Source organism: Rana temporaria, chromosome 6, assembly GCF_905171775.1.
Source record: "Rana temporaria chromosome 6, aRanTem1.1, whole genome shotgun sequence".
In the NCBI taxonomy this organism is placed as follows: domain Eukaryota; kingdom Metazoa; phylum Chordata; class Amphibia; order Anura; family Ranidae; genus Rana; species Rana temporaria.
Window position 1 is genome coordinate 168,297,138 of NC_053494.1, and position 24,371 is coordinate 168,321,508.

The 24,371-nt window shown below is 42.7% G+C and overlaps 1 protein-coding gene across 1 annotated transcript in view; it reads right to left on the minus strand.

Annotated features, from left to right (window-relative positions):
- Positions 1-6,507: 6,507 nt before the first annotated feature.
- Positions 6,508-24,371, minus strand: part of ERICH2 (glutamate rich 2) — a 51,525-nt gene continuing 33,661 nt past the window's right edge. The window contains exons 9-15 of the mRNA XM_040357776.1: positions 23,657-23,743; positions 21,435-21,533; positions 20,424-20,509; positions 18,498-18,634; positions 17,023-17,080; positions 8,521-8,592; positions 6,508-6,660 (exon numbers count right to left, since the gene is read on the minus strand). Of these exons, the coding sequence (XP_040213710.1) occupies positions 6,527-6,660; positions 8,521-8,592; positions 17,023-17,080; positions 18,498-18,634; positions 20,424-20,509; positions 21,435-21,533; positions 23,657-23,743 (673 nt within the window). The 3' untranslated portion in view covers positions 6,508-6,526. The remainder of the gene's footprint in view (positions 6,661-8,520; positions 8,593-17,022; positions 17,081-18,497; positions 18,635-20,423; positions 20,510-21,434; positions 21,534-23,656; positions 23,744-24,371) is intronic.

Below are 24,371 nucleotides of genomic sequence, written 5' to 3' on the forward strand. Positions count from 1 at the left end.
GTAATATAATTACGGGGAAGAGAGCTCCGGCGGATCACAGAAGCGCAGAGCGGCGCTATAACAAAGGTATTTGGCACAATTATATTACAGGAACACGCACATTGTACATTATATAATATTGTACTGAAGTGGATTGTAGGATTTTACAAGCATTTTAACTCGGTTCACACTGGGGATTCCTGACAGGCAGGGAGGGAGAGGGGGAGAGAAGACAGCACAATACATAGTAAGACCTACCCCGAAAATAAGCCCTACTGTGTCTTTTGTTGGCATAATTAATATAAGACCCGGGCTTATTTTCGGGGAAACACGGTAGAATTTGATTTAATATTTGGAAAGAAAGCGCAGCCTTTTACATTTTCCCATGCTATGATTGTATATACATTGTAAACCATTTAAAGCTGCAGCAACCCTATTGTTGTTTTTATTCACTATGCACAACCTTTGTGTGAGTAATTGTTTATATATATATATATATATATATATATATATATATATATATATATATATATATATTTTTTTTTTACACCATTGACTGGTTCAGGTCACACCATCTCTCTTACATGTGCAGGTCTAACTTATCCTTACATGTGCTTCAGTTATATTTTATCATCATCAGGCACTGAATACAGAATTTTAGGATTTACATTTTCCCATTTTTATATTTTGTTGATAACTGTAGTGCATACATCTTGGATATTGAACATGTGTTGTTGTGAACTGACCAAGGGCTGTTCAATTCAATATGAATTCCCCGTCAGTTAATATTAGAGTGGGGCTGGTGGTGTCATTATTATTGGCGTTTTAGGGTGTTTTTTTATTTTATTGCGAGTTTAATCAAGGGATGTTTATTTACAGTGTTCATTTGTAACAAAGGATTGCTTAATTTTCAATATATTTGTGGCACCGACACTTGTTTTACGATGGCTTACATTCTTTTTTTGTGTGTTTGCATACTCAGTGGTGCTGGTTTGTTCTTTGGTATCTTAAAAATATATTTAAAAAGTTTTTTTTTATACTATTTGCTCCAGGGCATCTTTGTATTTTTAATTATCTGGGAATATTTTGCACGAACCAGATGTTGATGACCTTGGGTTAGATTTTGTGTTTTTTTTTTTTTTGGGGGGGGGACGTTTTTGTTGATGTTTTTTGTTAGAAAAATGTAAAAAAACAAAACAAAATCTGAATAAAAAAAAAAATAAAATAAAAAAAAATTATATATATATATATATATATATTTAAAGAAAACCTGTACTTAAACAACTATAAGGCCACAAATGTATTGCTTTTCAAAAATGCCACAATCCAAATGCCAACCTAGCCACACATTTTCAAATCAATTTCACCCTTAGTGTTGACCCATATGACTTACTGTTTCACCAAATTCTTAGTCAGCAATCCCGCGGGAATATATTGCAATGCCGGGAATGCTGATGACAGAGGCAAAGCAACAGGATCAATGGACTGACAGCACACTGAGCGTCAATGGGGACCAAAATGTTCATGTGCCAGTGAGGTCATTGCACTAAACATTGGGAGATTTCTCTTAAAGGATGCAGGTTGGGATGCTATAAAAGACACTGATATGCAAGTTAATTTAGACTGCTTTACAGTGGGAAAACTATAGAAGGAGAATTTACTACCGCTTTAATGGAACATGTCAGATTCTACTTGTAAAAGCGCTAACTTTCTTGATGGCCTTTAGTCATTGCTGTATTAAAAACCTGGAATAAGTATCTAAATCAGGAGTTCTTACATTGACATCATCTCTTTTTTGCTTGCTCAGTGGTACAAAGTATTGAAGCCAAAGACAGTTGGGTAACTGCCATTTTCAGAAGGAGGTCAGCAAAGCAGCATAATCATTTCACACTACAGGTGTACTTTAAAGCCCAGTTGAACCTTTCGTTTAAATCAATGGAATGCATTTCAGGTGCATTAAAACAAAAGGCGTGCAAAGTCTAAAGCCTTGTACACAGGATCAGTTTTTCAGATGACTGAAATTTCTCGTACAATAGAATACAACTTCAGAAGTGACGTAATGTGTTGACTAGTTTTGTATGTATTATTTTGTTTCTGAGCATGCATAGTATTACACTTACAATTTTTTTTTATACGAAAACCGTACTAAATAAAAGGAAAATCAGATGTTGAGCCTACACTTCCAGCTTTTGGCTAACGAAAAAATGAAATCGGCTGTCAAAAGCACCATACCAACAATCCAAAAACCGGCAGATTGTTCGTCGGACAAAATTGTTTTCCCGATTTTCGTATCTGCCTGAGCCTGATTAACAAAAAAAAAATCCTGTTTCCTGCCAACATGCTATAGTGGAGGACCCTGAGGCCTCGTACACACGGCCGAGGAACTCGACGTGCCAAACACATCGAGTTCCTTGGCCAGTTCAGTCCTGGAGCCGCCGAGGATCTCGGCGGGCCGAGTTCTCCCATAGAACAACGAGGAAATAGAGAACATGTTCTCTATTTCCTCGCCGAGGTCCTCGTCGGCTTCCTCGGCCGAAAGTGTACACACGGCCGGGTTTCTCGGCAGAATTCAGCCAGAAACTCGGTCGGAAGCTGAATTCTGCCGAGGAAACTGGTCGTGTGTATGGGGCCTTACTCATTCTGTTGAAGCAGAGCACTCTATAGCCTTTACCGAATGAAAAAAAATAAATCAGACAGTGGAACCCCCGCTATATTTTGTCCAATTCACAGCACTAATTTTCTGTGTTTGGTTTATGTATACAAATATTCTTCTATACATATTCTATAATACTTCTCTTTATACATCCCCAAGCATTTTCACCTTTCTGACCACAAGACCTACAGGCAATCAAGAAACTATGAGCTGACTGCCTCTCCAAAGGCTTATTACAAGGACAAAATTAGCTTGAAGACAGACCATTTTTAGCACAAGGCGTCATTGGGGGATGCTGTTTGGAAGCCCCTGGACACATGCATTCTGAGATCATCTGTGCATGACAGTATGACTAGTACAGCTCAGGGACATATCACACAAGATGACATTGCTACAAATGCGAAAATATTTCTGAAAAATAGCAGGTATTTAAATAGAAACACAACATGCAGATCAGGATATTTCACAGATAAAAAAATGATATCTATAAAATAAACATAATTTCCAGTACCATAGGAAGTGTTTCTCAACCTCCATCAAAATAAGAAACTTTAAGATGCAATAGCATTACAACTTAAAAAAAACTTGTATTGTGGTCATAAACAATAAGATCGCCTCCAGATCTTCCCAAGTTTATACACAGATATCGAGCTTCTGGAAGTTGGTATTAACATCCAAGCTGTCAGCAACAGATCCTTTAAAGCAGAGCTCCACCCAAAAGGGGAAGCTCCGCTTGTTCACACCCTCCTCCCCTCCACTGCCACATTTGGCAGTTTTTTTGGAGGGGGGGGGGAAGCGGGTGCCTGGATTTGACAGGTACTTGCTCCTGCCTCCTGGTAAGATTGGCGCACCACAATCTACGTAATATTCAGCCCCTCCTACTCCCCTCTGCTGCCTTCTGGGATACATAGAGGTTCCAGAAGACAGCGGGACCATTCATTAAGCACAGGATGACTTGCACATGCACAGAAAGAAAGAGAAATAGTAAAGTAAGAAATAGGTTGTGCAGCCACAAGTCAATTTCCTGTTTCTCTTACTACGGATGCCGGTGTCTGCACCCAAAGCTGATTGACGAATCAGCTAGAGGTGCCGACATCGCAGGATCCCTGGACAGGCAAGTGTCCTTATATGAAAAGTCAGCAGCTACAGTATTAGCTCTTTAGAAGACATGCTAACCCCACTATCCACCAGAGTACAAATGGCTACTACCAAGATGGCAGCACTCAAGGTGAAAAATCGAAGACTTGGAGAACTGCTCATGGCGGAGTAACCTATGCTTTGTAGGTTTTCCTGCTCTAAGGGAGTGACACCTGAATGCTTTTTGACCACATGGCTGCAAGAAATGTTTGGGGCTGAATACATACCCCCTAACTTCACCATAGAATGAGCGCATCGCACCCCTCCATGCCTTTCTCCATCGGGAGCACCCCCACTGAGGTTGCTATTCTTAAAGCTAAAAAAGTGTGCACAAAACATACCATGTGCACAAAACATACCATGTGCAAACAGCGCTTGCCGACATCAAAATAAGAGTTTATTTAAAAACTGTGTGCAAGTATACCTAGAAGAACTGTTGTTGGTTTGAAGCCAAAGGATAGTCATACCAAATATTGATTTCATTTAGATTTTTTTTTCTGTTTGCAATTACTCTACTCAAGCCAGCCACAGTTTTTATTTGCTGTTAGATCTGGCTGTTCTAGATCTAAAGCAGCAGCAGACCATCCTCTGCCAGTCGCTATGGGAAAGGCTCAAACTGGTTGGAAAACCTTGTTTAATTGTTATTCTTTAGGAGCTTTCTCTGCCCACACCCCTTCCTGCTCTCTGCTCCATTATCAATTGCGTACATTCATGCAAGAGCAGTGTAAATGTTTATATGATAGCCAGAAGACATTTCTACAAAAAGTTACATTGTACCTGGACATTACTGCTTCTTGTAAACCTATAAACACCTTAAGTTCAACTGTTCCACAGTACTTGAGGGCCCAAAAGGGTTATTTGTCAAGGAGGCAAAGGCAGAAAAGCAAACTAGGTAAGTGGTGGTAATTTCAGTCTACATCCAGCGAACAAAAATTAGATCTGTGGTGATAAGTGGAAGTGGAGTTCACACTTTTGAGGTTTGGCAGTACAATTTTACTGCCGTTTTCTTTTTGCCACAAGACTTATACAGGGTCTTATATAGGGTTAGGGTGGAGGGTTAGTTTTTTTCGTGAAAACATTTTTATTAGAGTTTTACAAAATTAGAAAGTTAGAGAGTAGAACACATGAACAGCATTCTGTGATGGTTATTACAATACTGTAAACAAAGAAAGACCAAAGAATTTCTCACTGTAAACTATCAGAGTTTTTTTTTGCAGAGGACATAGCAATTGCAAAGATAGGCTGATAACAACCTCCATGTAACCGTAAAAAGAAAAAAATAACATGAGCGAGGATGATAGGAAAAAGTCACAGAAAAGGAGGCCAGAAGAAAAGAGAGAAGGAAGAGAAGCAGAGAGGATAAATGATAAAAGAGGAGACCTAGGGATCACAGTCATAGTCAGCAGCTGGCAATTACATTTGGGAAGGAGATAGAGGTACCTTCATATAGACCGCCCGGGGCTCCCAAGTTTGCTAGAACAGAGCTTATTTATCATTGATCACACTAGCAACCTGTTCAAGGACCATAATCCAGGAAACCCTTTTTTTAAAACAGCAGATGGAAACAGAGGATGACTTCCAGGATCCCAGAATAGTGATTTTGGATGCCAGAAATACAAAGTAAACCAAGCGCCACATAGGGCATGATAATCCTGGCGGGAGTCATTGAGCAAAGCAATATGAACCTGTTGAGCTATCGCAGGGAACCTGATAATTTGCAAAGCATACAGAAGAAATTGTTCCAAAAACTGCAGATCCTGGGGCATTCCCACCAAATATGGAGCATAGTGCCACTCAAGAAACATCCCCTGAAGCACGATGCCGTTCGGTACATTCTGGCCAGGCAAGCAGGGACCAGGGTCAAGGGTTACTTTTAAAGGTTAAATTATGGGTTCTGGTAGGTTAGGTGTTATCTTTGCAGTTAGGTTAGCTTTGAAGTTTAAATGTTAGGAGACAGCCAGACTGTCTCTTGCACTGGTTAACAAAATTCTTCTGAAAAAATATTGGCCAGGTAGGTCCCAAGCAAATAATAAATAAAAAATATAAAAAAATATATATACACAGCGCCTTGCGAAAGTATTCGGCTCCCTTGAACTTTGCGAACTTTTGCCACATTTCAGGCTTCAAACATAAAGATATAAAACTGTAATTTTTTTGAAGAATCAACAACAAGTGGGACACAATCATGAAGTGGAACGAAATTTATTGGATATTTCAAACTTTTTTAACAAATAAAAAACTGAAAAATTGGGCGTGCAAAATGATTCAGCCCCTTTACTTTCAGTGCAGCAAACTCTCTCCAGAAGTTCAGTGAGGATCTCTGAATGATCCAATGTTGACCTAAATGACTAATGATGATAAATAGAATCCACCTGTGTGTAATCAAATCTCTGTATAAATGCACCTGCACTTTGATAGTTTTAGAGGTCCGCTTAAAGCGCAGAGAGCATCATGAAGAACAAGGAACACACCAGGCAGGTTCCTAGATACTGTTGTGGAGAAGTTTAAAGCCGGATTTAGATACAAAAAGATTTCCCAAGCTTTAAACGTCCCAAGGAGCACTGTGCAAGCGATAATATTGAAATGGAAGGAGTATCAGACCACTGCAAATCTACGAAGACCTGGCCGTCCCTCTAAACTTTCAGCTCATACAAGGAGAAGACTGATCAGAGATGCAGCCAAGAGGCCCATGAAGTCCATAACAGCTAGTACAGTATATATAAAAGGAACATAAAGTGTTTTAGTAAATACAATTATTTAATTGTCTGCTTCATCTTCACTGGATGCCTCAGAGGTCTCCGTAGAGTTGCTGTCACTGTCATCAGTATCACTGCCATCATCATCTTCATCAGTATCTTCACTGTCTCCATCATTACTGGCATGGTCTTCTTCTAGAATATATTAACCAGTGACAATTACGGTATATAATAGTAAATCTTCTATGTTCCTGGCTATGTTAAAATCACCACTCCCTGCCTTTGTAGCTTGTACTTTGTGCCGATGTTAAAATATGACTTATAAACTCAGCAATACACACAAGAAATTTGAATACATTCCAAAAAAGTTTTAATAAAAGCAAGAAAATTGAGCGAGACCATGTCTTCGAAAATCTGCCCATTTGTAATCATTAATCTTCAAAACATGTAAAGGTATCACATCTAATGGACACGGAGTGTAGCCAGGTAAGCCCAGGAAGCTAAAGCACCGGACAATACTAAAGCCAAGAGAGGGCGCAACTCTGTAAGTAAGAATGATTGAAAGTGCTCTTAATTACATTATCTTATATTAATTATTTTTAACTTTATTTTGACTTTAAATTCATTGCTTAACCGCTTAACGACCGCCGCATGTACATATACGTCGGCAAAATTGCACGGGCAGGCAGAACGACGTGCCCGCACGTCGCTGCCTTTCCGCGGGTCGGGGGTCCGGTCGGGCCCCCCCCCCCCGGTACATGCGGCGGTCAGTAAGCCTCAGGGAGCGATCCGGGACGAGGGCGCGGCTATTCGTTTCTAAAGAACGGGGAGAGCCGTATGTAAACACGGCTTCCCCGTGTTTCACTGTGGCAGCTGCATCGATCGAGTGATCCCTTTTATAGGGAGACACGATCGATGACGTCAGACCTACAGCCACACCCCCCTACAGTTGTAAACACACACTAGGTGAAACAACTCCTTCAGCGCCCCCTGTGGTTAACTCCCAAACGGCAACTGTCATTTTCACAATAAACAATGCAATTTAAATGCATTTTTTGCTGTAAAAAAGACAATGGTCCCAAAAATGTGTTAAAATTGTCCGAAGTGTCCACCATAATGTCGCAGTCATGAAAAAAAAAATCGCTGATCGCCACCATTAGTAGTAAAAAATAAATAAATAATAAAAATGCAATAAAACTATCCCCTATTTTGTAAACGCTATAAATTTTGCGCAAACCAATCGATAAATGCTTATTGCGATTTTTTTTACCAAAAATATGTAAAAGAATACATATCGGCCTAAACTGAGGAACATTTTTTTTTATATATATGTTTTTGGGGGATATTTATTATAGCAAAAAGTAAAAAATATTGAATTTTTTTCAAAATTGTCGCTCTATTTTTGTTTATAGCGCAAAAAAAAAAAATGCAGAGGTGATCAAATACCACCAAAAGAAAGCTCTATTTGTGGGAAAAGAAGGACGCCAATTTTGTTTGGGAGCCACATCGCACGACCGCGCAATTGTCTGTTAAAGCGACGCAGTGCCGAATCGCAAAACCTGGCCTGGGCATTTAGCTGCCTAAAGGTCCGGGCTTAAGTGGTTAAAATAAAAAAATACATACACAAATGTTGTAGGTATATCGAGACAATGTTTTTCTTACGATATCTCCACAAAATTTGTGAGTGCACACAATATACATATTCTTTTGATAGTAACATATATGCTGCCAATTTTGCCATGTTTTCACATGTATTGTGTTTAACTCTTTGTTATTAATACATTGTAGACACACGATTGACCTTCCTATAGACAACCCTGAAGAAGGAGACATAGAAACTTGGAAGCGTGTCGGGTGAACTACGGGAAATTCACTGTCAATTGTTGTACTTTGTACACAGTAACTGTAACCATCCCAATACTGTTTATCCTACTGTGTATATATTCTAATAAAAAATATGTTTTTTCTATATAAAAAAATCTCAGTGTCTTAAAAGTCCATTTAATGGATATTCTTTCTCTGTTTTTAACAAACATAAACATTCCACACATTTACCATTTTGCAGCATTTTCTGAATCAGCGGTGAAAATTCTTTTGCTTCCGGATTTTCTGGCTCATATATAAGTACTAAAATATGCAACAAAATATTTAAAATACATTAGTAAGAAAGCACAATAATAACTATACAATATAAACTGCCTTTACAAAGTGAAGTAACCCATAGCAACCAATAACATTCCACTGCTTCAAAACAGCCATGTCCCATTCTCAAAATTCAAATAAAGTGGACCCTGTAATGAAGAATGTAGGTGCTTACCTCTCCTTCTAACCTAGCCGATTCGTCAAAGCAGTAGTAAAGTACATTTTTTATTTATTTATACCTACAGGCCTATAATAAGGCTTACCTGTAGGTACAGTAAATGTCTCCTAAATGTGCACCATTTAGTACATAATTACTTTAGTAGCAGATGTTGACGTCACCAGTACATGCACACTGCGCTCTCAATGGAAGAAATGCCATCCATTGAGAGAGTTGTGCTGTGGCCGTGGCTCGCATGTGCAGGAGTGATGTCATCATGGCTCTGCCATTCAAACAGCCAGGGCCTGCGAACCTGGAAAGACTGCGTGAAGATGCAAGTGGCAACAGCGTGCTGCTGGAGGGCTTGGTTGTAACTGTCAAATACATAAATAGACAGAACACTAAATCTAATAAAGAACAAGGGAACAAATCTTTTGTGTATAGTATGGCAGGTACAAGAACAGCCGGTCATCTGTAATCCTCCTGTTCTCCTGATTAAAGAAAAAAAAAATTGACACCATAAAAAAATTAATGGTGCCACACCCCTTCTTCTTTGATTGACAGCCTGTGTAATTAGACAAATGCCTGAGCCTGTGTGAAGGGGGCGTGTCTCCTGCTGCTCTGTACCTTGCTCTCCTCTCTCCTCTCCCCTGGAAATACAAATACAAAGCTCACCAAGTCAACGGAGCATACAGAAAGAGAGACAAGAGAGATACATGAGAGAAAGAGAGAGAGAGAGACACACACACGTCAGATAGAAAGATAGAGAGACATCAGATAGAAAGAGAGAGAGAGAGACACAGACACATCAGATAGAAAGAGAGACGTCAGATAGAAAGAGAGAGAGACGTCAGATAGAGAGAGAGAGAGAGAGAGAGACGTCAGATAGAAAGAGAGAGAGAGACGTCAGATAGAAAGAGAGAGAGAGACGTCAGATAGAGAGAGAGAGAGAGAGACGTCAGATAGAGAGAGAGAGAGAGAGACGTCAGATAGAGAGAGAGAGAGAGAGAGAGAGAGACGTCAGATAGAGAGAGAGAGAGAGAGAGAGACGTCAGATAGAGAGAGAGAGAGAGAGACGTCAGATAGAAAGAGAGAAAGAGACGTCAGATAGAAAGACAGAGAGAGAAACAGACACACATCAGATAGAAAGAGAGAGAGAGAGAGAGAGACGTCAGATAGAGAGAGAGAGAGAGAGAGAGAGAGACGTCAGATAGAAAGAGAGAGAGAGACGTCAGATAGAAAGAGAGAGAGAGACGTCAGATAGAAAGAGAGAGAGAGACGTCAGATAGAGAGAGAGAGAGAGAGACGTCAGATAGAGAGAGAGAGAGAGAGAGAGAGACGTCAGATAGAGAGAGAGAGAGAGACGTCAGATAGAGAGAGAGAGAGAGAGACGTCAGATAGAAAGAGAGAAAGAGACGTCAGATAGAAAGACAGAGAGAGAAACAGACACACATCAGATAGAAAGAGAGAGAGAGAGAGACGTCAGATAGAAAGAGGGAGAGAGAGAGACGTCAGATAGAAAGAGGGAGAGAGAGAGACGTCAGATAGAAAGAGGGAGAGAGAGAGAGACGTCAGATAGAAAGAGGGAGAGAGAGAGAGACGTCAGATAGAAAGAGGGAGAGAGAGAGAGACGTCAGATAGAAAGAGGGAGAGAGAGAGAGACGTCAGATAGAAAGAGGGAGAGAGAGAGAGACGTCAGATAGAAAGAGGGAGAGAGAGAGGGACGTCAGATAGAAAGAGGGAGAGAGAGAGGGACGTCAGATAGAAAGAGGGAGAGAGAGAGAGACGTCAGATAGAAAGAGGGAGAGAGAGGGACGTCAGATAGAAAGAGGGAGAGAGAGAGAGACGTCAGATAGAAAGAGAGAGAGAGAGAGAGAGAGAGAGAGAGAGAGAGAGAGAGAGAGAGAGAGAGAGAGAGAGAGTTGTCAGATAGATAGAAAGAGAGAGAGAGAGAGAGAGAGACGTCAGATAGAAAGAGAGAGAGAGACGTCAGATAGAAAGAGAGAAAGAGAGAGAGAGAGAGAGAGAGAGAGAGAGAGAGACGTCAGATAGAAAGAGAGAGAGATAGAAAGAGAGAGAGACGTCAGATAGAAAGAGAGAGAGAGAGAGAGAGAGAGAGAGAGAGAGAGAGAGACGTCAGATAGAAAGAGAGAGAGAGAGATCAGATAGAGAGAGAGAGAGAGACATCAGATAGAAAGAAATATGGAGAGAGACATCAGAGAGAGAAAGACATCAGATAGAGAGAGACAGACAGAGACATCAGAGAGAGAGAGACATCAGATAGAAAGAGAGAGAGAGAGAGAGAGAGACGTCAGATAGAAAGAGAGAGAGAGACGTCAGATAGAAAGAGAGAGAGAGAGAGACGTAAGATAGAAAGAGAGAGAGAGAGACGTCAGATAGAAAGAGAGAGAGAGAGAGAGAGAGAGAGAGAGAGAGAGAGAGACGTCAGATAGAAAGAGAGAGAGAGATCAGATAGAGAGAGAGAGAGAGAGAGAGAGAGAGAGAGAGAGATCAGATAGAAAGAAATATGGAGAGAGACATCAGGAGAGAGAAAGACATCAGATAGAAAGAGAGAGAGAGAGAGAGAGAGAGAGAGAGAGAGAGAGGTCAGATAGAAAGAGAGAGAGATCAGATAGAGAGAGAGAGAGAGAGAGAGAGAGACATCAGATAGAAAGAAATATGGAGAGAGACATCAGAGAGAGAAAGACATCAGATCGAGAGAGAGAGAGACAGACAGAGACATCAGAGAGAGAGAGAGACATCAGATAGAAAGAAATATGGAGAGAGACATCGGAGAGAGAGAGACACATCATAGAGAGAGAGAGACATCGTAGAGAGAGACACACACACACACACACACACACACACACACACATCATAGAGAAAGAGAGACACATCAGATAAAAAGAAAGAGAGAGACATCAGAGAGAGAGAGAGATCAGATAGAAAGAGAGACATCAGATAGGGAATAGTGTGATGTTTGGTCTGCACCCCCCAAGCTTTGGTGTTGTGCCACTCCCATAGATGGGCAAATTTATGAGGGCTACAACTAAATGAGAAGGATATTTTGAGAGTTACACATAATGTGAATTAGGTTATAACAACATTAGGGTTTAATTACTAAAGCTGTAGAGTACAAAATCAGGTTAACTTCTGCATAGAAACCAATCAGCTTCCGGGTTGTATTGCCAAAGCTTAATTGAACTAGCTGAGGTTAAAAGCCGATTGGGTACCAAGCACAGCTTCATCAGATTATCGAGTGCACCAGCTTTAGTAAATCGCCCCCAATATCTACTAAACTGTGCAAAAGAATGGTGTTTTAGGTTTACAACCACTTCAAGGAAAGTCTGCCATAATGTGCTAGAATGCAATGTATACTAGCACATTATGACATTATCCTGCAGGTGCCCAATTTTTTTTTCTTGCTTGTTTCCACCGCTTTAAAGAGCAAGCGTCCCTTGAATTCTGCTGTGAGGCCATCACTTCCGGGAGTGTCAATCTCCTGTGTCCTCAGCAGGGCTTTGTGACTCCTCCCACTAACCTACAAGTCACTACTATGTTCTGTATTAACGTAAAGCTTAGCAGGAGGATCCAGTGAATGTTTTGGGGTATCAAAGGTGATTGAAACTCTTGGAAGTCTCAATTCAGCAGCAGATTGTTTTTTTTTTGTGGGGTTCCTATTCAATGGATTGGTTTTTGTCGGCTTGGGCAGCAGGAAAAAAAAAGTATTTACATTCCCCTTTTAAAGGGAGATGCTTTATTTGAATTTTGAGATTGATGAAGGAGTTTCTTTAACTATTTTAAATGAATAAAATTTTTATCTGATAGGCTGATATGATTTAGTTTACACCACAACATTCTGTTCACATTTCAGCCATTCACTTGAAGATACCATTGCTACAGCTCAGCTAAAAGACAAAGGCCCGGATTCTCAGTGGAGATACGACGGCGTATCTCTGCGTTGTGCCGTCGTATCTATGCGCCTGATTCTTAGAATCAGTTACACATAGATATCTATTAGATCCGACAGGCGTAAGTCTCTTACGCCGTCGGATCGTAACTGCATATTTACGCTGGCCGCTAGGGGCGTGTACGCTGATTTACGCATCGAAATATGTAAATCAGCTAGATACACAAATTCACAAACGTACGCCCGGCCGACGCAGTAAAGTTACGCCGTTTACGTTAGGCTTTTCCCAGTGTATAGTTACCCCTGCTATATGGTGGCGTAAGTGCGGCGTACCAATGTTAAGTATGGCCGTCGTTCCGCGACGAAATTTGAAAATTTTACGTCGTTTGCGTAACTCGTCCGTGAATGGGGCTGGACGTAATTTACGTTCACGTCAAAACCAATACGTCCTTGCGGCGTATTAGGAGCAATGACACTGGGAGATTTCCACGGACGGCGCATGCGCCGTTCGTGAAAAACGTCAATCACGTCGGGTCACAGAACATTTACATAAAACACGCCCCCCTGTTCCAAATTTGAATTAGGCGGGCTTACGACGGCCGATTTACGCTACGCCGCCGCAACTTACGGAGCAAGTGCTTTGAGAATACAGCACTTGTCCGTCTAAATTGCGAAGTCGTAACGTAAATCGGATACGTTACGCCACCGCAAAGATACGCCGCTGGACGAGAATCTGGCCCAAAGAGTGTCAAATAATAAATTAGAATAGTTTATGGACAACCAGTCTTGGGCTTATCTGGTAATCTGGTCTTTTCTGAAGGTCTAAAGGCTTACTTATGAAAAAAATCGATATTAGCCTTAATTTAGCTTTACTTACATTGCATGTGACCAGGGCCAGTGCCACCACTAGGCAACGTACCTCAATAGGAACAAATCACATACACAATATGCAGTAACGCATGCCGACAAAACAAACAGAATCAAAGAATTTTGCAGGGCAAACTAGACATAGAGTTTGGGGCCCGAGAACTCCTCTGTACCCAGGACCTGCCTAACTACATAATAATGGATGTCCCAGGAATTGGGACAAGCTAACGCCACCTTGTCCATGTGAATATGGCTTCCATAGTTCTACTCTTGATATACACGGTGGAACTCTGTACAAGTTGCTTTCCCTTCCGCAAGCACCTGATGATGTTTGGGCACCTGGAAATTGTCCCAGACCGCAGTCTCGTACCACTGCTGCCACTGTGCCTCTAAGGTACGAAAAAATGCTTCCAGGACATGGGGGGACTCTACTTAGAGTTCGCCAACGTCCCTGATCATCCTCCGCTGGAGCCACGACAACCGCTTGAGGTGGCAGCTCTGCTCCTGTCCTGAAGGCAGGTAGGATGGTGAGCATTGAGGGGCCTCTTCAGGGCACTCGTTTGCTGCTCCCCTTACTCCTCATTTGATTTATGTAAGGAGTGCGCCAGGTATCCCACGGGTTGAGGATCTTGTGATAGCGCCCCCCTCTCAAGCAAAACAGCTGTGAGGACTGGTGAAAATGTTGCAGGTAAAGCGAAGTGAGCCACAGATTCTTCCGGCTCCTCCACCATGGCAGTGCCTTTAGGGACTCCCCACAAAGCCCCAGGACACTCACTAGGGCCTGAAGGCACACATACCACTATGAACTGTGGTGGTTCCTCGGCGGGTGGGGCAGACAGCTGTAGCTCCGATGGTCCTAAAGAACCACTAACCTCTGCTGGGTGTGCTGCTGTAGGAGACGGTGCCTCAATCGCCTCCAAAGATGGTACTTCTGATGCAGGCTCTTGACAGAGCGAACAACAAAACCTGGGAATGCCCAGGGAAAAACTAAGCCTACTTACCGACCAGCTCGCAGAACAACCAATTAACCTGTCTAGCAGTATGCGTTAAAAACCAGGGTTTTGTCCGCACGCATTTGCAAACGCATGCGTGAGCCACAGAGCCGCGCCAAGGCACCCTGTAATCTGTGGTCCTAACACTAAACAATGAGTGTCCCCACAATGGAGGCACATGCATTCTGATGGATAGATAAGGGCAGGTGGACTGAAGGAGAGCCACCCCTCCTTAAAGGTGCAGGAGCACACCAAACACCCAGCATGTACTACAATGGTTGCAAAAATGTTGGTGCGCTGCTGGACCAATACAAGCACCAAGGTGGCGGTGCCTCAATCGCCTCCAAAGATGGCATTTCTGATGCAGGCTCTTGACAGAGCTAGTCCCTGGTGGCAGATGACGTGGTCGCGGTGGTAACCTTAGCAGCAAAGGTGCAAGGTGTCTTGGCAGGGTACCAGGTAGTCACACGGAGCCTCCCTGACTGGAAGCACCTTGGCACTTCTCACAACAGACCCAGAATGTGAGAGATGATGTCAGGGCTCTGCATTCATACAGAGACCAAGGTTTCTGTCATTCTAGTGTGGCACATCACCAGACCCCTTCTGGGCATCTCACAAAGTCCAGTGAAACATCAAGAATATCAGGTAATGTAAAGCAGGGCCGTTTCACCCGAGCTACAGGCAGTTTCAACATTTTCTACTGTTTTTAGAAAAATGTAAAAAAAAATTTTTTTTGGGGGGGGGGGGGGGGTGGACAAGTAGCTAGTTTTACATAGGGAGCAAAATAGTCCTAAACCAGCCCTGCCTGTGACTGACACTAGCTTGAGTGCAGTGGTAAGAAGTAGCCTACAGTCTGACATCTTGCACGACCTTACACTTTCTCCCAGCTTCTGAGTGTGCATTGTGTGGGAGTCAGACAGTTAATAGGGCAGAAATGGATACGGCAGAAATTACCTTTAAGCCTCGGACTTAAAGGATATGTAAACCCAACATTTCATATTCTTGACATGTGTCTGCTGTACCATGTCCTTGTATGAAAAAGTATCCTGTTCTCTTTATATGGTTTTATTTGTGTGAAATATCTGGTTTTCCTGTCACTGCTTTCCTATTAAAAACTGACCACACTAGACAAGTGAGCAAAGCAAAGTCAGTATTCTGGCTGTAGTGGGAACTTAGACTGCTTTTCTCCAATGATCAGGCTTGTGCTGACACAGTCCCCCCCGCACAGCTATTCACAGGGAAAATGAGCGTGATGCTGTTTTTCCTCTCCTAGCTTTCTAAACTCCTTATGCAGCTGAAAACAGCTGATCACTTATAAAAACGGGAAAGAAAAAAAAACTCTGGGCTAGATTCAGAAAGAATTTACGCCGGCGTATCTATTAATACGCCGCGTAAATTCAAATCTGCACCGGCGTATCTTCTTTCTGTATTCAGAAAGCAAGATACGCCGAAATTAGGCTAAGATCCGACTGGCGTAAGTCTCTTACGCTGTCGTAGCTTAGGGTGCATATTTAAGCTGGCCGCTAGGTGGCACTGCCGTTGATTTCAGCGTAGAAAATGCAAATGAGCTGGATACGCCGATTCAGAAACGTACGTGCGCCCGGCGGATTTTTTTACGTCGTTTGCGAAAGGCTTTTTTTCGGCGTAAGGTTACTCCTGCTATATGAGGCATAGCCAATGTTAAGTATGGACGTCGTTCCCGCGTCTAATTTTGAAAATTTTACTTTGTTTGCGTAAGTCGTTCGCGAATAGGGCTTTGCGTAAATTACGTTCACGTCGAAAGCATTGACTATTTGCGACGTGATTAGGAGCATGCGCACTGGGATACGTTCACGGCCGGCGCATTCGCCGTTCGTAAGAAACGTCATTTACGTGGGGTCATGTTTTATTTACATAAAACACGCCCACCTCTTGACAATTTGAATTCGGCGTGCTTACGCCGGCAGATTTAAGATACGCCGCCGCAACTTACGGAGCAAGTGCTTTGTGAATACTGCACTTGCCCGTCTAAGTTGCTGAGGCGTAGAGTAAATAGAATACGCTACGCCCGCACAAACTTGCGTCCCCCTACGTGAATCTAGCCCTATGTTTTAAATATGTATACACAAATGTTTTGGCATTCATTTCTGTTTTAAACTCAATGGATTGTTTTGTAATGTGCGGATTTACATATACTTTAAAGTTTAAGAGCCAGAGGCATATAAAGTAATGTTAAAAAAACACAAAAAAAAAAAGATTAATCTAAATCTTTCATGAATTACGCTACACAGAGCAGCATAGCTGTAAATGGTTTTAATTAATACCAGAGAGAGAAAGGAGGGATGTAGGAGGACAGAGATACAGGAGGAGAGATCATTTGTATAAAGGGCATGCATATTCTACAAATATTTAAATTACATAATGTCTGTTATATTCATATAATGTTAGAATAGGCATTTACTGTAGGTGCTATATGCATTTAAATGTTTTAAGAACAACTAAATACTTACTCATTTGACAAAGCTTCCATGCCAGTTTATAATCCTCATCCATTGCAGCCTTAATAAACTGGAAAAAAAAAAAAAAAATGTAAAACGAACATCAAATGAATCACTATAACATTTGTTTAACTCAAGCATTGTATGCCCTAAATTTAAGGTACAGGGGTTTTCTGGGTATTTTTTACAAATGAACTGGAATGTGTGTGTACTGCTTATCTGAAACTAATGCCGCGTACACACGATCGGTCAAACCAATGAGAACGGTCTGATGGACCGTTTTCATTGGTTAACCGATGAAGCTGACTGATGGTCAGTCGTGCCTACACATCATGGGTTAAAAAAAACGATTGTGTCAGAACGCGGTGACGTAAAACACAACGACGTGCTGAAAAAAAAAGAAGTTCAATGCTTACAAGCATGTGTCGACTTGATTCTGAGCATGCGTGGATTTTTAACCGATGGACGTATCCACAGACGGTCGGTTTTGTTCAGTTAGGTGTCCATCGGTTAAATTTAAAACAAGATTGCTTTTTTTTAACCTATGGATAAATAACCAATGGGGCCCACACACGATCGGTTTGGTCCGATAAAAACGGTCCATCAGCACTCTCTGCCATTTGCTGACAACGCTGGTTGGGATCAAAAGGAAAGGAATCCACTGCTCCAGGTGTGTGCAATACCTTGATTGTAACCAAGTAGGAGTGCTAGCTCCGGCCCGCCTCCGTAAAAACTTGAAAAAAATGAAGAAATGGCTGCACATCCAAAGTTTCCAAAAAGTGCCTTTTATTGCAGATGGTCAAAATACACCAGACACCAGGAGTTAGTCACGTAGACGCGTTTCACACATCTGATCTGTGCCTAATCAATGATTAAGCACAGATCCGATGTGTGAAACGCATCTACGTGACTAACTCCTGGTGTATTTTAACCGTCTGCAATAAAAGGCACTTTTTGGAAAATGTGGATGTGCAGCCATTTCTTCTTTTTTTTCAGCGCTGGTTGGGAGTCGGTCTGCTGCTGGTTTTCCAGCATGCTCGTCCGACAGAAGCCAGACAAATGGCTAGCTTCTGATGGACAGACTGACATATGCACGAGTCGAATGGCAGGTGTTTTTTTTTTATTAAACCGGTCACAGTTTACTGACAATCATGTGTACCTGGCTAAGAAATACTTTAAAACGATTGTGCCCCCTGCTTGTGCTGTTATCAATTACATTGTTTTCTGAGGACTATAGAGCCATGTCCCTCTGTTATGGACAACAGGAGAGAGACAGGGTTCCATAGTCCTATCTTGTTTCTGTTGTGCTGATATAGAAGGATGAGTGTTTATTGTCATTCTAGGACTTTAAATGTGGCAGAATCACAGGGTAAAAATAAAGGAAAAATCCTTGAAAAAATAAAACAAATGCAGCCACCACATCTAAGTATTGGCAAGCTGCAATAGATTACATTTCTGTATTTGGGTTTTGATAGGCTTTAAATCACCTCTGTTAAGAGCTGTAAGGGAGCAGCCGTTGTTTCATTGTCACTCTCATCGTCATCGCTAGAAGACTCCTGAGGCTGATCTGTTAAGATGCAGCTTTGAATGGATGCCGAGTGGACCTCTGTGGAGTCTTTTTCAGCTGCCGAAATAAAAGCAGATAAACACATTTTTATTACAGTGACAATATTCCACTATGTCTAGAGGTGCAATTCCTGTCCAAATCACATGCAGTTTCCCGCACTGCTCCTGTGTGATCCCCGGCTTGTCATACTGACTTCAGGAGCATATGATCCGGACGGGGATCACACTGCATTCCTGTTCAAATCACATGCGATTATTTGCTGTGCGATTTGAAGCCATGCATTTCGCATGGGCTCAAATCACACCACACAATATCGTTTTTTGGTATCGGCGAGTACTTGAGCACAAGTATTGGTACTCATACTTAAAAAAAAACAGGTATCAGTGCATCTAGTCATTTTTAAAGCACATACAGAAGCCTTGTTCAGCTATATATTAGGTACTCTGCCTTAAGTGACACTAAAGGTTCATTTTTTTTTTTTTTAAACCCCTTCCATACCGCGCCATAGGGAAATGACGGCGGCAGGAACCCCTCGCCGATCCGGGTGGACGTCGTACGACGTCCTGTGTTCCCGGCGATCTAGGGGGCGCGCGCAAAGGCAGCACTCGTGACCCGGCGCAGGTGCCCGGCAGCCGCGATTGCCGCCGGGCACCCGCAATTGCCGGTAATCCCGGCAGGAGTGTGGATCTGTGTGTGTAAACACACAGATCCACCTCCTTTCAGCGGTGAGGAGACCAATGTGTGTTCCCAGTACAGAGGAACACACATCGGTCTCCTCCCCTTGAGAGTCCCCTCCCCCCAACAGTTAGAACACACCTTAGGGAACATATTAACCCCTTCAGCGCCCCCTAGTGGTTAACCCCTTCCCTGCCAGTCACATTTACACAGTAATCAATGCATATTTATAGCATTAATCGCTGTATAAATGTGAATGGTCCCAAAAACGTGTCAAAAGTGTCCGATGTGTTCGCCGCAATGTCACGGTCACAGTAAAAAAAAAAATCGCCGCCAATACTAGTAAAAAAATTAATAAAATAAAAATGCCATAAATCTATCACCTATTTTGTAGACGCTATAACTTTTGCGCAAACCAATCAATATACGATTATTGCGATTTTATTAAATAAAAAAAGTAAAACATATTGTGTTTTTTTTTTAAATTGTCGCTCTTCTTTTATTTATAGCGCAAATAATAAAAATCGCAGAGATGATCAAATACCACCAAACGAAATCTCTATTTGTGGGGGGAAAAAAACATAAAGATTTTGTTTGGGTACAGTGTTGCATGACCACGCAATTGTCATTCAAAGTGCAACAGCGTTGAAAACTAAAAATTGGTCTGGGCAGGAAGGGGATGAAAATGCCCTGCATGGAAGGGGTTAAATAACAAACATTTCATACTTACCGCCACTGTGCAGTTTCTTTTGCACAGAGTGGCCCCGATCATCCTCTTCTGGGGTCCCACAGCGGCTCCTACCTGCAAGAGCTAACCCCCTCTGGGAAGCTCTATCCTGAGGGGGTTAGCTTTTGGGCGTGCTCCCGTGCCATACAATCGGCGTCCATAGCCGCCAATTATATGACTCGACCCGCCCCCCCCCAGCGGCCACATCATTGGATTTGATTGACAGCAGCGGGAGCCAATGACTGCGCTGCTATCAATTTATCCAATGAAGAGCCAATCAGGCATGGTGAGAACGATGTGGGATCACGCCCTCGGAGATTTGGGTCTCAGGTACGGGGGGGGGGGTCGGATACTGCAAGGTGTTTTTTCTATCCTATATGCAATAAGGTGAAAAACACAAAGGTTTACAACCCCTTTAATTACATCATAGTGCTCAATAATTACCAGTATTTGGTTCCTTTTGCATAGGATCGGCGTCTATCTTCTTTAAATTCTTGAGGTCGGCTACGTTATAATCTGGAATGTTGTTGCTATAAACAGAGTGAGGTTGGGTTACATATTTGCCAGTTGCATTAATTATGTTCTATAAAGACCACACTGAGGCTCGGTTCACACCTATTACTGATGCGGCAGGGGTCTGGTGCGTCCCGGTTCATCATTTCAGGTCCGATTTCAGACCCAATTTTTGGCTATATTAGAACCCGAAAAACAGACCAAAAGACGCACAGGACTCCTGTGCAAATTCGCACCGGAGCGGCTTTGGAGATATGTGAACCAGCTCCATAGAGAGTCGGTCACAGGGGCGGACCGATAACTCATCGGGCCTCCGGGCAATAGGAGATTATGGGGCCCCCAGGCAATAGGAGGTTATGGGCCCCCCAGGCAATAGGAGGTTATGGGGCCCCCAGGCAATAGGAGGTTATGGGGCCCCCGGGCAATAGGAGGTTATGGGGCCCCCAGGCAATAGGAGGTTATGGGGCCCCCAGGCAATTGATTATGGGGCCACACACACACTGAAAAGGTACTGGAGAGGCAGGGCAGCTATAATCTTGGGATTTAAAAAAAAAAAAAAAAAAAAGATTTTTACATACTGCCCCTGGTTTTACTGAGGCTGGCAACCCTGATGGGGCCCCCTAGTGGCATGGGGCCCTCGGGCACTGCCCGAATGGTCAGTCCGCCCCTGGTCGGTCACAATCTCTTGCTATTGCAAATTGGATGTTGGGATACTTGTAGTGTATACAGACCTCCGCCTCTTCACAATATAGTCACTAATTTACACACTATATGGCAAAGATTTTGACACCTGACCATCACTCCCACTAAATGGTCAAAAGTATGTGAACACCCCTCCAAAAATACTGAGTTCAGGAGTTTTTCAGTGAAGGACAGTGGTAATACTACAGCATACAAAGCAGCAAGTAGTAACAGAAAACTCAATACTTTAATAGACTATACCTGGGTGTAATACGCTTTACTGTACACAGTGAGATTTGCTTTGTAGATGCACAACATTTCCTTCTAACTGATCCGTTTTTACCGGCGGAACTGTCAGGCCTGAGGACAGAAATATTTAATGTGAGCCATAAATTTACAGATGACATACACTGTATATAAAAGGATATTGGCTATTTATTGTATGTATTTTCAGCATACAACTATGGTATACATTTTATACTTATTAGCTTCCAGACTGTAAAAGGCATACATGATACATTGTTTTGCACACATATGTAGAATCTGCGCATGACCAGTGTTCCTGCTCAGTATGTTACATAGTGACATAAATACATAGTTAGTCAGGTTGAAAAAAGACACAAGTCCATCCAGTTCAACCACAAACAATATACACTTCAAAAATCGCGCTCATGGCACTCTAAGGCCCCATACTCACGACCAAACATGTCTGCTGAAACTGGTCCGCGGGCCAGTTTCAGCAGACATGTTTGGTCGTGTGTGGGCGCGAGCGGGCCGAATTCCAGCAAACATTTGCCCGCCGGGCCTTTTCCCAGCGGACAAATATTCCTGGACTTGTTTTAAAACAGTCCGCTGGAATCCTGCCCGCTCGGACATGTACGGTCGTCAGTACAGACCTACCGTACATGTCCAGGCGCCCCGCCGTCCCTCGCATGCGTCGAATGACTTCGACGCATGCGTGGAAGCATTTTAAAGGCGGGCCGCCCACGTCGCCGCGTCATTGTCGCGACGACACCGCGTCATCGGCGCGGCGACACCGCGGACATGCCCCGCGTATTGTTTACGCGCGGACTTCTGTACGATGGTGTGTACAACCATCGTACAGAAGCCCTCTGGCAGACATGTACGGTGAAAACGGTCCGACGGACCGCTTTCACCGTACATGTTTGTCCGTGTGTACCCGGCCTAAGGTTCATAGAAACAAGGATATGAAATGGTTGTATGTAATAACATGGTCCATTTATTATAAGAAAACTCCAAATGTATCTAAAAACAGTCTATAGGAAAAGTTAAAAATATTGGCTCCACAACTTCTATCCTAAAGCTCAAGAGATTAAGCTCGCACAGTTCCAGAGAACAGTCCCTCAAGTGAAAAGTGGCTATTACAATACCTTAGAAGGCAGATGGTGAAGTAGCCGTGACGAGGAGAGGGCAATGGGATCCTCTGGTGGAACCTATGTCCTGGCGTTCCACACAGCTGTTAGATTCCCTAAAGGAGGGGGGCATCTAGATCGTCCAAAGAGTGACCCGATCGGGGCCACAGCCCAGCTGGATCCCAAGGGAGGCGCGCTGCTGCTCATTCCGTCCGTCGGGGGAAGGCGTAATGCGTCACCGTCGGGTCTGGATTGAGGCGTACAGCCGCTCGTTCCGTCTGTCGGGGATAGCGTGATGCGTCACCGCTGGGTCTGGAGGGAGACGTATGACTGCTTGATTCGATCTGTCGGAGGTGGCGTCGTACATCTGAAAGGACTTTGAAAAAGCGCTCTGAAGCGCGAAACGCGTCGTCAAGGCTACCTACATACATAATTTTTAATATTTGTTTCATCCATTTGCAATAAGATTTACTCTTTTACTCCTATTTTTGACTTCACTATTTTTTCGCCTGAGCTCGGGACCTAAGGTTCTCCACCAGAGGGCAGCAACTACTCCGTATGCACTCTAACGGTGTATATTCACACTGTCAGTCCCGGCTTGTGCTCCGATTCGGCAGGAGATCGGAGTTTCAGACGTGCGACGCCACCTCAGACGGATCGAATCAAGCAGTCATACGTCTCCCTCCAGACCCAGCGGGGATGCATCATGCTAACTTTAAATGTTCTATTTTTTTTTTTCACAGATGGAAAACAAACTGATGGGGCCCACACACGATCGGTTTGTCCAATGAAAACAGTCCATAGGTCTGTTTTCATCGGACAAACCAATCGTGTGTACAGGGCTTCAGGCTTAAAAAAAGGCTCAATACTATACATGCAAATGTGTGTGTTTGCCATTCGTTTTAGTGGACCTTCTTGGAACTTGAAGAAATACAAAAATGACTAGATTATATATTTTAAGAACATATAGTCATGTATTTCTACTTTACTATACAACCGTAAAATTTAAGTGTTGTACAGAAGGTAAGTGGACAAGTATTAATAAGTCTTTACAAACTGTTATTTTAATTATTTTAAACGCTCAAAATATTGTCCAGTATAGAAGATCACCTGCCAGTTAGCAGTTCTCTTGCTTCGGAATGATCGATCTTCTTTGAATTCTTGAGGTCGGCTACATTATAATCTGCAATGTTGCTGCTATAAACATAGTAAGCATGGGTTAGATATTCACACATTTTATTGATGATGTCCTATAAAGACCCAAATAACGGATACTCGCAGTGTATACAATTCTCCAGCTGCTCCTAATATAGTCACTGATGAACTATATGGTGAAAGGTTTGTAGACACTTGTCCATCACTCTTATTATATAGACAAAAAGGTACGTGAACATCCCTCCAAGTTATTGAATTAAGATGTTTTAGGGAAAGGATACTGGTAATAATTCAACGTACAAAAGGCATTTTAGTAAATTGGGCCTTTCAACTTTGAGGCAACAGTCAGGGGAATGTTCTTTTCAGTTCCAGTACAACTGTACCCCTACAAACTCCATAAACATATGGAATGATGAGTCTGGTGTGGAGGAACTATAGGAACTTGCACATGGTTTTGGTTCCAACCCTACTGAACATTTTGGGAGTAATTGGAAAGCCTGATGAGCGTCAAGAAAGACAAAACCCACCAGTTTCCTCTGACTCTTGGAAAGTATTGGGATGGGTCTATGTAGTAGGGCCCGCCCACGGATTGCGAGCTAAGGAGGTGTTCAGAATAGTTCTAATCATGGAGTCTGCCTTCACAAATGCTCTTTTGACTGAATAAGAACTA